This window comes from Vulpes vulpes, chromosome 4 (assembly GCF_048418805.1).
Source record: "Vulpes vulpes isolate BD-2025 chromosome 4, VulVul3, whole genome shotgun sequence".
In the NCBI taxonomy this organism is placed as follows: domain Eukaryota; kingdom Metazoa; phylum Chordata; class Mammalia; order Carnivora; family Canidae; genus Vulpes; species Vulpes vulpes.
The window spans coordinates 115,730,335-115,742,708 of NC_132783.1; the positions used below are offsets into that span (position 1 = coordinate 115,730,335).

A 12,374-nucleotide genomic window follows, 5' to 3' on the forward strand; every position below is an offset into this window, starting at 1 on the left:
AAAAAAGGATCCGATCTGAGCAGCCCAGGCTTGCTGGAGTACTTACTCACTCTCTCCTACCCTCTTTCCCCTGAGTCTGTGCTTTCTTGCCTGCTTTCTCTTTCTTTTCTGGCTCAGCCTGGGACACACGATCAAATCAGAGGAGGTTCAGGTCTTGCATTTTAATGTCAGTGATGGAAAAACACAAGAATGATTCCTGGATCCACCAGCAGGAACTGGAAGATCCATCTGAGAAATACATGAACAGCACCGAGGACTACCTGGCCTTCCTCTATGGGCCTCCCCGCAGCCAATTCTTCTTCCCAGTGACTGCAGTGTATGCACTAATTTTTGTGGTGGGGGTTATTGGCAATTTCCTGGTGTGCCTGGTGATTCTTTGGCACCAGACTATGAAGACACCCACCAACTACTACCTCTTCAGCTTGGCTGTCTCTGACCTCTTGGTCCTGCTCCTTGGGATGCCCCTGGAAGTCTATGAGATGTGGCGCAACTACCCCTTCCTATTTGGGCTCGTGGGCTGCTACTTCAAGACGGCCCTCTTCGAGACCGTGTGCTTTGCCTCCATCCTCAGTGTCACCACGGTCAGCGTGGAGCGCTACGTGGCTATCCTCCACCCATTCCGCGCCAAGCTGAAGAGCACCCGGAGGCGGGCTCTCAGGATCCTTGGCGTCGTCTGGGGCTTCTCTGTTCTCTTCTCTCTGCCCAACACCAGCATTCATGGCATCAAGGTCCACTATTTCCCCAATGGGTCCCTGGTCCCAGGCTCTGCCACCTGTGCGGTCATCAAACCCATATGGATCTACAATTTCATCATTCAGGTCACTTCTTTCCTCTTCTACATCCTCCCCATGACTGTCATCAGTGTCCTCTACTACCTCATGGGCCTCAAAGTGAGTATCCAAGCTCCCCGGCTTAGCACAGCATCCCTTCTTCTGCCACTGACTCAAAGTTCAGAGGTAAACCTTAGAATTGGAGAAATTCAGAATTGAAAGGAAGTATAGAGAAAAATAGAATGAGCTTAGAGGGGAAATAGAAGTTAATGGGCTAGCCTCAAAATTAGGCAAATACTGACCACAACTATAAACCATTTCCTGTAAGTCACCTTCCATTATTCTTCCTCTATGCCTGTGGCCTTCACAATTTAAGGAGTTCCTACAAATGACCTAGAAATCTTACTATGGTATCAATGTGCAGGCCCCTCCCCGCCCCCAAGGGAAATTCTGATTCAGTAGGTCTGAGGTGGAACCTCATTTTAAATAGCACAAAGTGGCCACCCCTGGAGGCATTGTTCTACATCCTATTTTCTCTTGCCTCCATCTACTGCCTGCATTGAAATTTTTCTCTAGATCAACTTGGTCAGAGCATAACATAAGCTATCTCTGCCTATCTTATACTCCAAGACAGACATACAGTTTTAAAGTCGGACTGCCCCTTATGGTTGCTTTGATCCTTTGGTTGAAATATCAGGCTGAAATGCCAAAATATGCTTGAGTGTGACCAACTTGGATTTCTCTTGATCAGGTGGAAATTGAGAGACAAGGAAGTGAACAGAGCATATAGATAAAGTAGAAGAAAGGGGTAATAAATGATAGTTGAGATTTAGTTAAAAAACTATCACTTAGTTTGTAACATATCTAATAATTAGAAGATCCTTTCCTGTACTAATGGTGGTAAACGGATTTTTGTTTTCTTTTTTTAAGATCTAAATTAGCTGAGAGAAACTACTTTTGGTGAGGGTAGTAGTGAGTCTATATAATTCCTCTCCTGGTATATTCTACATCCCAATTCATAGGGATGAAATCTAACTGTGACAGCTTTATGCCCATTTAAGGAGGCAGCTTGTGTAAGAAACAGTCTTGGGACCATTTAGACTCCCAGGTCTGAAGCTCACATAAAATACACTTTTAAGCAAGCCACATAATTCTCTCCTGGAGTTAGTTTTCACATTATAAAATGAAAAGGTCACATTTAGATCATATCTAGGGCTCCTAATAGCTCTAACAGTCTGTGATAACTTAAAGGAGAAAAAAAATCTGTGAGCAGGAGCAAAGTGAATTATAAATGAAAACAAAGCAAACATGACATTCACATCATATACTTCAAGATGGCTCTGCCACCAGATATTCTGTGACAATTAACGTACTCCCATCTCAGGACATCTCTGAGAAAGGTGAGTGTCAGAAATGAGTGTCCCACAATGGTCCTTTTCCATATCTGCTTTGCTTAAGGTAAGTAGCACAGTCCAAGTAGTAAGAACAAATTCCAAAAACCACAGATATCTGGACATAGGAGTAAATTTAATCAGACAGAGAGGTTTGCCAGTCTCCTCTTAGAGGGATCCCCCTCTACATCCAGAGACACAGGTCACCCAGACTAGCTTGCAATGTCTAGGATGTCCTGTATATATCACTGGAGGGAAAGGACTTCTACATAATTCCAAATATCATGAGGGCTATGAGAAATCTCCCCAACTGACTAATACCTTTTGTCCAACACCAAACAATCTTTCATCTTGGGTTAATTTGAAAGAAGTATTTAACTTTGAATAGGAAACACACATCCTCTATCCCCAACCAATGACTTTGTTTCATTGTCATGAACCTATAGCTACCTTGTATCAGGAGCTAAGTGACAGCTCAGACTGTGGTTAGGTGGTTTAGAAACTACCTAATTTGCTCTGTGTATAGTGCAACTTATTCCTATTCTCAGGAAGGATGAACTGTTACCCAGAGGACACCAGGGAAGGAACTATCTGCTTAGTAAATCATTGCTAGAGGAGTTTAAAGATCTGTAGACTAAGAGTCAGGAGAAATAGGCCCCAGTCTATGAGATTGGCCTCAGGGCCTTTGCACATGCTATTATACCTTTTGCTATATCATTGCCTGAAATGTTGCTACTGTTGACCATCACATTCCCTTTTGCTTTTCTAACTCTAACTTATCCTTTAAATCCTACTTCACCCACACTTTCTCAGGGAAGCTCTCCCTGACTCTCTAGCCACACCTGGTACTTGTGTATCTGGTCATGATTCCTGGTGATTTTCATTCATTGCATTTATGACAATTTACAATTCTATATTTGTGTTCCTCAATTTATTTCTCCCCAACTAGACTGTAAGCTGAATGAATGAATGAATGAATGAATGAAGTTAAATTATTTTATTCATTGCTGGACTTCAGCTTTCCTACCTTAGAAAGCAAAAGAATTGGAAACATTATTTCAAAGAGCTTTTTGATCTAAGAGACTGAAAAGAGATTAAGCAACTCTGATGACTATTAAGTTATTGACTCCCTTGGCAAATCTAAAGTTATGATTGCCTTTGGTACTCACTGCCTTCGGAAGGCAAAAAACCTAAGACTGATGAAATCCCAGGACTAAGGAAGAAGGGAGCCCATATGCATGCTTAAAGCTGAGCATTCAGGGCTGCTTCATCATTCCAGGACATAAGTATCCACTGAGCTGCTCTCCAAGGTTAGAATATGTTAGAGATGGAAAACAGACAACACCAGGGCAAGTTTCTTTCTATCTGAGAGGAAGTTCTTTTGGAGCTCTCAACTAGTACTTGTTGAGATTGCGTGCAGCATTAACACTTGAATTGAAGCAGATGAATTATGAATTGTAGCAGAATCCAGCCGTGCCAAACAGAGTTGCACTAATTTTTTTTTTATAATTAAACAGATTTTGTTCAGATTGTAGAAATATTTACACAAAAGCTAGGATTATATTTTGGTATTCTGAAGCTTAGTCTCCACAAACCATATAAATGAACATCTGCTGGAATGACTGTAATCATATAAACAACTGATCAGCATAATAAATCAACTTGAGTCACCTCCATTGACCTCCCCCTTACCTCTTATCTTATACAGCTAATGAGAGCAGGGTAGGAAGGCCCTGAGCTTCCTATGCAGTAATCACAATTTTTCACTCCTCTTTTTCTATCTTGACCTTTAAAATAAAAGTTCAGAGGTGGATATAATACTTAATGGTTGAGTATCTACTTTGCTAAACATCTGAAGGGAAACAAAAGTATTCAAACATAAAGCAGTATTTGGACAAATTGTTTGGATTTTACTCTACTATATCACTTCCTTCAACTTATGTTGAAACAATGTATATGATACATAAATATTCAATTTTTCACTCTTCTCCTAGTTGTCTAGTTGTATCACTAAAACCTACAGAAGCTAAAAATTAAGCAATAATTAATACCCTTATAATTTTCTTTTCATTACAAACTACACTGTACAGGAAGCCTATTTATAAAAGAATTATATGGACTGTTTGCTTTATGTTTGATTTAAGGAAATTGTTCCTTGAAGTAGAGAAATTACCAATGAAAATTGTTAAACCCACCCACAGAACGGACTAAGAGATCTCAATAGTTCTTTATTATTCTTAATTATGGATTTAAATCAAATATTGCAATAACTATCTTGTAATAATGAGACATTTTTTAATGATATGAAATAATTAGAATCTTTAGTAGATTTAACTGATCATGAGTTAGTAAGATTGGCAGTTTGATTTATTACTCTTACCTTAAATATCAAGGTTTTTTGTCAGTGCATCTGCCTGCTTCTTTGCTTTAATCAAGTATTGCTTATGTATGAGCAGTACCATGAGAAGGAGAATTTTTCTGGAAGGGACTCAATAATCCACATGAGTGGGCCCACAGATATAAATAAATAACCCTGTTTAATCAAAATTCAGTTTTTATTATGTCTTTTGAGTAAAAGGATAATAATCAGAATGACAGCAGTAATATATAACTTGAGTATCATATGCCAGGCACTGAGATGAATGCTCTACCTGCATTATTTTGTTTTACTATTATGTTTATAACCTCTTAATCTTCAGTTTTCTCCCATCTATTCTTAATAACTGCACAGTATTTTTTCTTCCTTCTTTCCAAGTTCTAGATCATCTCTGAAGGGTCAAATCTCACAGGTACTTTAACCCCCCACTTTGTGAAGACACAGGTATATGTAGAGAGCACCACTATATTCAGAGACAGATGGTCAGGTTTGTTAATCATTCCAAGTGGAAGCTTCATGACTGGTGTGGTCCTGAGAACTACCTGACTTCCAAGAGCTTACATGTTAGAGAGACAAGATAATCTTTTGTTAAACTTTGGAGGCAACTTCCAATGAGACCCCTTCCAAATCTTATTTAATTTTAAATACCTTCTCTACAGTATTCCATAAAAATGCCATCCAGCCGAGGAAGCTCACTGATTCTTAGAGTAGTTTGCTGCACTGTTTCACATAATCACACCAATCCCTTTTTCATCTTGAGTTAGAATATATCTCCTTATAGTTCAATAAATTGATCCTAATCTACCCAAGAGTACATAGAGTACATTGAATTTTCCTTCCACCTGATGGCCTTGATCAGTAGTGTCAGAACTTTTTACATTGTTAATGAAGGAAACTCAAGTCAATCTGACAAAATGTGAAGGGAAGTATAGAACTGAAAAGTCAAGAGGTAGAGCTGGCTTTCGAGGAAGATTAATCCCATGAAACACACATGTTCTCAAAGACCTAGTGTTATTTCTGTTTCTTTGTTTTTCTGTCTGTACTGTTGATTTTGACCTCAAGATCCACACTGCAGGCCATTGGTGGCTCCACGCACTTTTTTCATGGGAAGAAAAAATAGCTGTTGTATTCCAGAGTTCACATGCAGAAAACAAGAAGGGCTCCCAATGAAAGAAAAATAAAACTTCCATTTTTAGAAGTACAAGCAAGTATCAGAAATTGTGTTGGATCTAATTATCCAGTTACTGTGACTGATGGATAGTAGCTACATTATTCAAAGGCTGAACCTGGAGCTGGAGTTGGGATCATTCCCATCCAAATTAGTGACTAAGAATGGAGAAGGACTAAAATCCCTAAAGGAAAATCAGGATACCATTGGTAGGAGAAAAGAATAAATGCTAGATAATCAACTACAAATATATACTGTACTAGCTTCTAGATATTTGATGGTAGTTTATCATGAGTCCTTGAAGCTTTCTTTATCTGGTTGTGTATCCTCACAAATAAAAATATGTGAATTAAAGAGAAGAAAATTCTACAACTAGGAGAATGATGCAGATCTTCAGTGCTATGCGAGTTCGGAGGAAGGAGAGGACAATGAGCTACAATAACTACCAGAGTCCTCTAGAGTATATAGGTAGGAAAAATTGCATGTACAGGTATTAATTTTTTAATTTTTATATACCTCTTCAAGGATAACCACATTTTACAACAGAATGAGTGTATTTTAACATATAAACTCAAAAACATATGTACTCTTCTCAGTAATATTAGTAACACAGATTTCCCTAAATTGTGCTTCTCAAGATATACTAGGCATTCCACTGAAAGGGGTTGGGTCAGGAGGGATATTGTTCAGTCAAAGCAGCACTATCTCCCTTGAGGCTGAGGTGGGAGATGTGGGGTATGGAAGGTGGGGATGGGGGTTAGGGTGATATACAAACCCCCATGAAGATGTTCATAATGTCTGCAAAGCACATTAAAGGCTCTGAGAAGACCCACAATAAAGACTATAAGCTTTATGAAGCAAGAAACAATATCTGTTCTTGTTTTCTACTGCCCACTCACCCTACAGAAGAGGGATTTCATTCCAATACACATCTAATAATTATTAAATTAATGGATGGATGAAAAAGCCTAACATTTTTTTTACTTTAGATTTCACATTTTTCAAAAAAAAAGATTTCACACTTTTCATGGAACATCTATTAATATACTACATAACTAGCATTCTACAGAATAGCATATGATACATGGTAGCACTGCAACATAGCCATAACCGTAATCCAGTTGAGTTAGATGACTTGGATCCAACTCCACCTCCAACTTATTGTTAAATATTTAATGGATTCTTACATATCTTTAAATCTCAGATTTTTGACTGCAAAATCAATGTTAGAGTTACAGTTCTTGGATCTTGACAGAAGGAAACAATGTTTCCCTCCCTTAGCATCTTTTTCCACTTCTCTTGTAGCTGAAGAAAGATCAGCTCCTTGGGGCAGATGAAGTGACTGCAAATATTCAAAGACCTGCCAGAAAATCAATCACCAAAATGCTGTGTAAGTCTTCCACTTTGTTTGGGGTTTCTTTGTTTGTGAAAGCAAAAGAGTTGCATTTAGTACTGAGAAAGTGCTGCTGGGATCAGAATCAAAATTCTCCTGAAACATAACATTGAAACCTTGGTTTTCTCAACCTCCTGGGACTTGCCTGTTTTGTTTCTATTTTAGTTTTTTTTTTTTTTTATTTTAGTTTTTAACCCTCAAACAATACCCTAAATTGCATCATTGTAATATACTCTGTAAACCTCACCCTGAGATTTTGAGCATTGCTTTTCTTATCTAAAATGAGCAGGTGAGGGGCACTTGGGTAGCTCAGTCCGTTTAGCATCTGATCTCTGGTCTTGCTCAGGTCATGAGCCCCAAGTCAGGCTCCATGCTCAGCTTGGAATCTGCTTAAGATTCCATCTCTCTCTCTCCCTGTATCCTTCTCCTGCCTCTCTTTAAAGTAAATAAGTAAATCTTAAAAAATAAAATATAAAATAAGCAGGTGATTTTAACCTATTTTGTGTTACGATTTTTTTAAATATGAAAGCTGTGAACTCTCCACTCAGAATACATACAAATACACTTATACAAAACATTTTATAATCCGTTTTAGGGGATCATACACCTCCTAACACCCATCCTTGGACTTTTCTGGGATCTTTTAATTCTAGATTAAGAATATCTGGCCTCGAATAATTCTAAACAGTCATCCTGCCTATTTCATTTTATATAAAATAGTATACTTTTAGCATAGATAAGTTGTTTTTAAAAATTCAGGCACTGTTCTACACTCTCCCAAAAGAATGTTATAAAAATGTATGATCCTGCACTAGGGTATGAGAGATATTGATGAGAAAGGAGATTTATAATAAGCTTCCCAAGTAAAAACCTAAGGTTTGGAAAAAAAATAAATCCTTCAGACTAATATGCATATAAATCATTCACATAACTATGTGATGTTTTATGAACAAAAAATTTTTGAAGTCACTAAAGTTTGTCTGATAGCCATCTTCTTGGAAATTTTTTGGCCCCAATTTGGCCCCAGATTGTTGGTATCTGACTTTCTCTATTAAGAAGTCTCATATCTTCATTCTGTTTCTCTCCCCTTTCTCCTAGATCATAATCTGCTCTCACAAAAAGACTCTACACTCACATTAAAGCCAGACTGATAGAATAAATAGTAAAGTATTTGCCTTTGGACGTAGAGTGTTCAATTTTAATGCTAACTACATTTTTAAAATATTTATTTATGAGTGGGGCAGAGGGAGAGAGAGAATCCAGAGCAGACTCCCTGCTGAGCCATGAGGGCCTCAACCTCACAACCCTGAGATCATGACCTGAGCTGACACCAAGAGTTGGACACAACCTACTGAGCCACCCAGGTTCCCCAACAGTAATTAAATTTTTAGCTAAAGTGAACTGTAGGTGGTAGTGAGCAGACTAGGAACTTTTCCTTTGAGGAGTAAACTCAGAAGAAGCTTTTAGATATTCTTGAAACTACACTACACAGGCAGACCACCTACTCTGAATATGTTTACAGCCAACAGGAAATATATGTACCATTTACTATGGAAACTTCAAATGTGCTCACAAGTTCAGAGAACTGTAAAATAAACACCCATGTACCCATCACTCAGCTTCAAACATTATCAACTCATAGCTAATCTTGTTTCATCTATATTCCTATCTGTCCCCCAGCCCCTACAAGATTGTTCTGAGGCAAATCTCAAGCATCATGTCTTGGGAAATAAAAGTACTTTACAACTTCAGAAGAGAAAGAAAAACATACATATTTATATTGGTGAAGATTAAATGCCCCAAAGAAAAACTATGGTAGCACTAATCTCTATCTTGGGAGCTAAAAATTAAAAAACTGGGCAATAGTGTGTTTCTGTGAATCTAGAATTATTTCAAAAGAAAAAAGAAAAAGAAATTGGAAGTCTGTACTCTAGAAAGTTATAACAAACACATTGCCTTCCCAATCAAAAGATGCTTATAAAGCAATATTATGCTCATGATTCTTCTCTGTCTCTCCCACCCCTTACAGAATGATTGAATGCACAGAAGTTTTTAATCATTTCTAGAGTAATAAGATAAATTAATACATTTATACTATATACTACATAAATAGTTTATTATCAGTCTATGACTTTAAAGAACACCAATTGCTTGAACTCACTTTATTTCTATAACCAGTTTATATGGTTCCAACAACCTTCCTGTGATATATTTTCCATGACAGAATGCTTTCAGAACTTTGAATAGTCAATACTGTTTTAAGTGTTCCAAAGTAAATTTATACAAGAAATCATGAATAATCTTAGGGAAAACTGATCCTAAATCCTATACAATTCATTCTCACATGTAAATACTCTATGTAGAGGCTCCTTAAGACATATATGGTCCATTATAATGATAGCTTAAGAAAGATGGCGGGGGTGGGGGTGGGGAATGCCAGAAGGAATGTATGGACTTAGAGTGGACATTGTGTACCTATCCTTACTTTGATTGTCTTTTGCTCTCTCATTCATCATCGTTTTCCAGTTGTCTTGGTCTTAGTGTTTGCTCTCTGTTGGGCCCCATTCCACATTGACCGGCTCTTCTTTAGCTTTGTGGAGGAGTGGACTGAATCCCTGGCTGCTGCATTCAATCTCATCCATGTGGTATCAGGTAAAATCTTGGCTGGTTTGGTTTGCATCACAAATGTTCAGGTAATTGCAGCTGCTTCATCTTGCTTAGAGTAGTAGGTTCTATTGGATATACTGATGATTATGGGGACCCACCATACAATAAAGAACACATTTGATTGTTACTTTATTCATATATTGATTGGGTATGTTATGCGTCCAAAAGAAATATACCAGATCACTATTCTAGGTGGGTGCTTTTCTGAAGACCTCAACTCTAAGCATGATGATTACAGCAGGAAAATTGTCTAAGAGGCGATTCCTTTGTTTTACTTCCAATGATCACATGATTGAATTGGTTCTTATTAATTAAACATCCGGGCTTAATCCCTGAAATCTCATATTATCTCCAGCAAGCGTTAGATCCTCATGAAAGCCAACTAAAAGTTATTCATAAGGCATCAAGATCTGCTTTTAGGCTACTTTAATGATGCTTGTGAAGGATACCATGAAATTTGGTGGAAAGGACATTAAGTCAGAGGACCTGGATTTGCATCTCCCTCATATCATTACTATTCTGAGTGATCTGAAGAATGTGGCTTCCTTCATGTCAAGTTTTCCCAATTGTAAAATGGCAATAATGCCTGTTCTATACTAACCATCAGCTAAGGTAAGAAGTAAATAAAATAATAGCTTTTTAAGCTACACAATTCTACATATCTTTCTATAATTGTCACAAGGATATTGCCATCACCATTTTACAGCTGAAAGAACAGTTCCACAAAAAAGAACTCAATTGCCCAAAGTCACTTGGCTGGCAAATGGTAAAAAACAGCATTCCAACCCAAGTCACCCAACTTCAAGTTCAGGGTGCTTTACTCTGAAATGGAACAGAGAATGGTTGCCCACATCCCTCTTTCTCAGCTGGTGTGACTGTTAGACTTTGATGCAGACCACCTTTTCCAGCTACCTTGGTGAGTCACTCGCTGGTTCTCTGGGCTCTTGAGATTATCAAAGACATCACCAGAGAAGAGAGAGAAGGAGGACCTGCATGTGTTAAGCTTCAGGAGTGGATAAAGCAAAAACTACTGTTCATAGGCATATTGAATGCCATGTATAATATCTGTTTCCAATCACTCTCTCTTTTGTACTCAGCAGGCCATGTAAACAGTTTACACCCGGACATTAGTATTTTCTTCCCTGTTAAATTAATTATTAATTAATTATTAACCTCAAAAATATTTACAGCTCTTAGCTTAACTTTGTGATTAAGCTGAGAAAAGTGAAAGTGATAAAACAAATTGTAAAATATCACAAGATCACATGAGACTTGACCAGTTGACTCTACATCTTGAGATGTATCAAGACAACCATTTTAAGATTTTTAAACTACAACATTTATATTAACATTTTCCTGTTAAAATTTCTCTCTCTTCCCCACATTGCCAACCAGATGAAGTCTAAACGTCTTAAATGCTACAAAATGTTTTAAAAGCCCCCAAATTGCCTTTTCATCCTCAAGTTATATTTTTCCATTCATAAACCATACACTTGTCAAATGGGTTAATTAGAGTTCTGCACATTTTGCATTAATCTTGCATGATAATAACCATTCCTACTTTTGCGCATTTGCTCAAGCTATACCTTCTACCTGTAGTATTCTCTCCTTTCCTCCCCAACTATCTCCTGCCCGCTTCAGGGTCTGGCTAGTGTTCAATCACCTAATTAAATCCTTCATGATTATTATAGTCCTTGTGTTTATGCTATGTGAATTTCCATAGGGTGACAGTTAGTATCATATGTTTCACTCTTAATAGATACAGTTTGGTATTGTTCTTTTGTTAACTGCTAAATTTAGGCATAGATTTTTCCTCTATAATACTATTCCATGTTCTTGAGAACGAAGTCTAAATCTACTATCTACCAATGTGCCTCAAAGCTTCTGGCACAAAATAAGAATTTATTGAATGAATTAACAGTCTGCAGCAATATTCTTCTCTTGTATTCCTCCCTGCCCAATTCTGTGCATAGGGCATATGGCACTCTCTATGTCCTGAACTATGTAAATGAGGACAACAATGAATGTTGTTAACAGTACCTATCACTTGTTTTATATTCTTAGCCATTCTCAGTCCCTCTGTGATAGCATCTCAACTTTATCCTCACAGTAATTCAGAGAGGTAGGTTGGGATGGTATGTTGCAGAGAAAAGAATTGAAGTGCCAGTTCCCTCTAAGGTCACAGAACAAGCAAGGGACAAGATCAGAAACTAAGTCTTCTGATTCTCAACCTTAGGCCCATCTTGGGCCTTGGGGAAATAAAACAGGATATAGTAATAAAAGAAGTGTGTATAACAAACAAGGAAATGGCAGTGTGCAGGGCATTTGGTGGAGAAAACGAATGACAAAATACAATTATTTAATGAAGTTGGAAGGTGGGAAGAGCCATCAAGGGGAAAGGCCAGGTAGGAAAAGGGCCCTGGGGAATATTTTATTGAAGAGATAGTTAGCATTATAAGAAATCTCAGCAGAGACTATGCCTTAACTGATTTGCTATTCCTCCATCGCTTGCAGTTTCAAATTATAGATTTAAGCAAAGCTCCAATGAGATAAAAACAATCTCTCTTTCCTCTGATACTTAAGCATCTCTCGTTAATGCTATGAGAGC

The 12,374-nt window shown here is 37.7% G+C and overlaps 1 protein-coding gene across 2 annotated transcripts in view; it reads left to right on the plus strand.

Moving 5' to 3' along the window:
- The window catches only part of NMUR2 (neuromedin U receptor 2), a 22,872-nt gene continuing 10,498 nt past the window's right edge, over positions 1 to 12,374 (plus strand). Inside the window, exons 1-3 of one of the 2 annotated variants that reach the window (XM_026010561.2) lie at positions 1 to 890; positions 7,012 to 7,096; positions 9,626 to 9,751. In XM_026010561.2, the coding sequence (XP_025866346.2) occupies positions 165 to 890; positions 7,012 to 7,096; positions 9,626 to 9,751 (937 nt within the window). In that variant the 5' untranslated portion in view covers positions 1 to 164. The remainder of the gene's footprint in view (positions 891 to 7,011; positions 7,097 to 9,625; positions 9,752 to 12,374) is intronic. The other variant, XM_072756788.1, reaches the window with a different exon arrangement.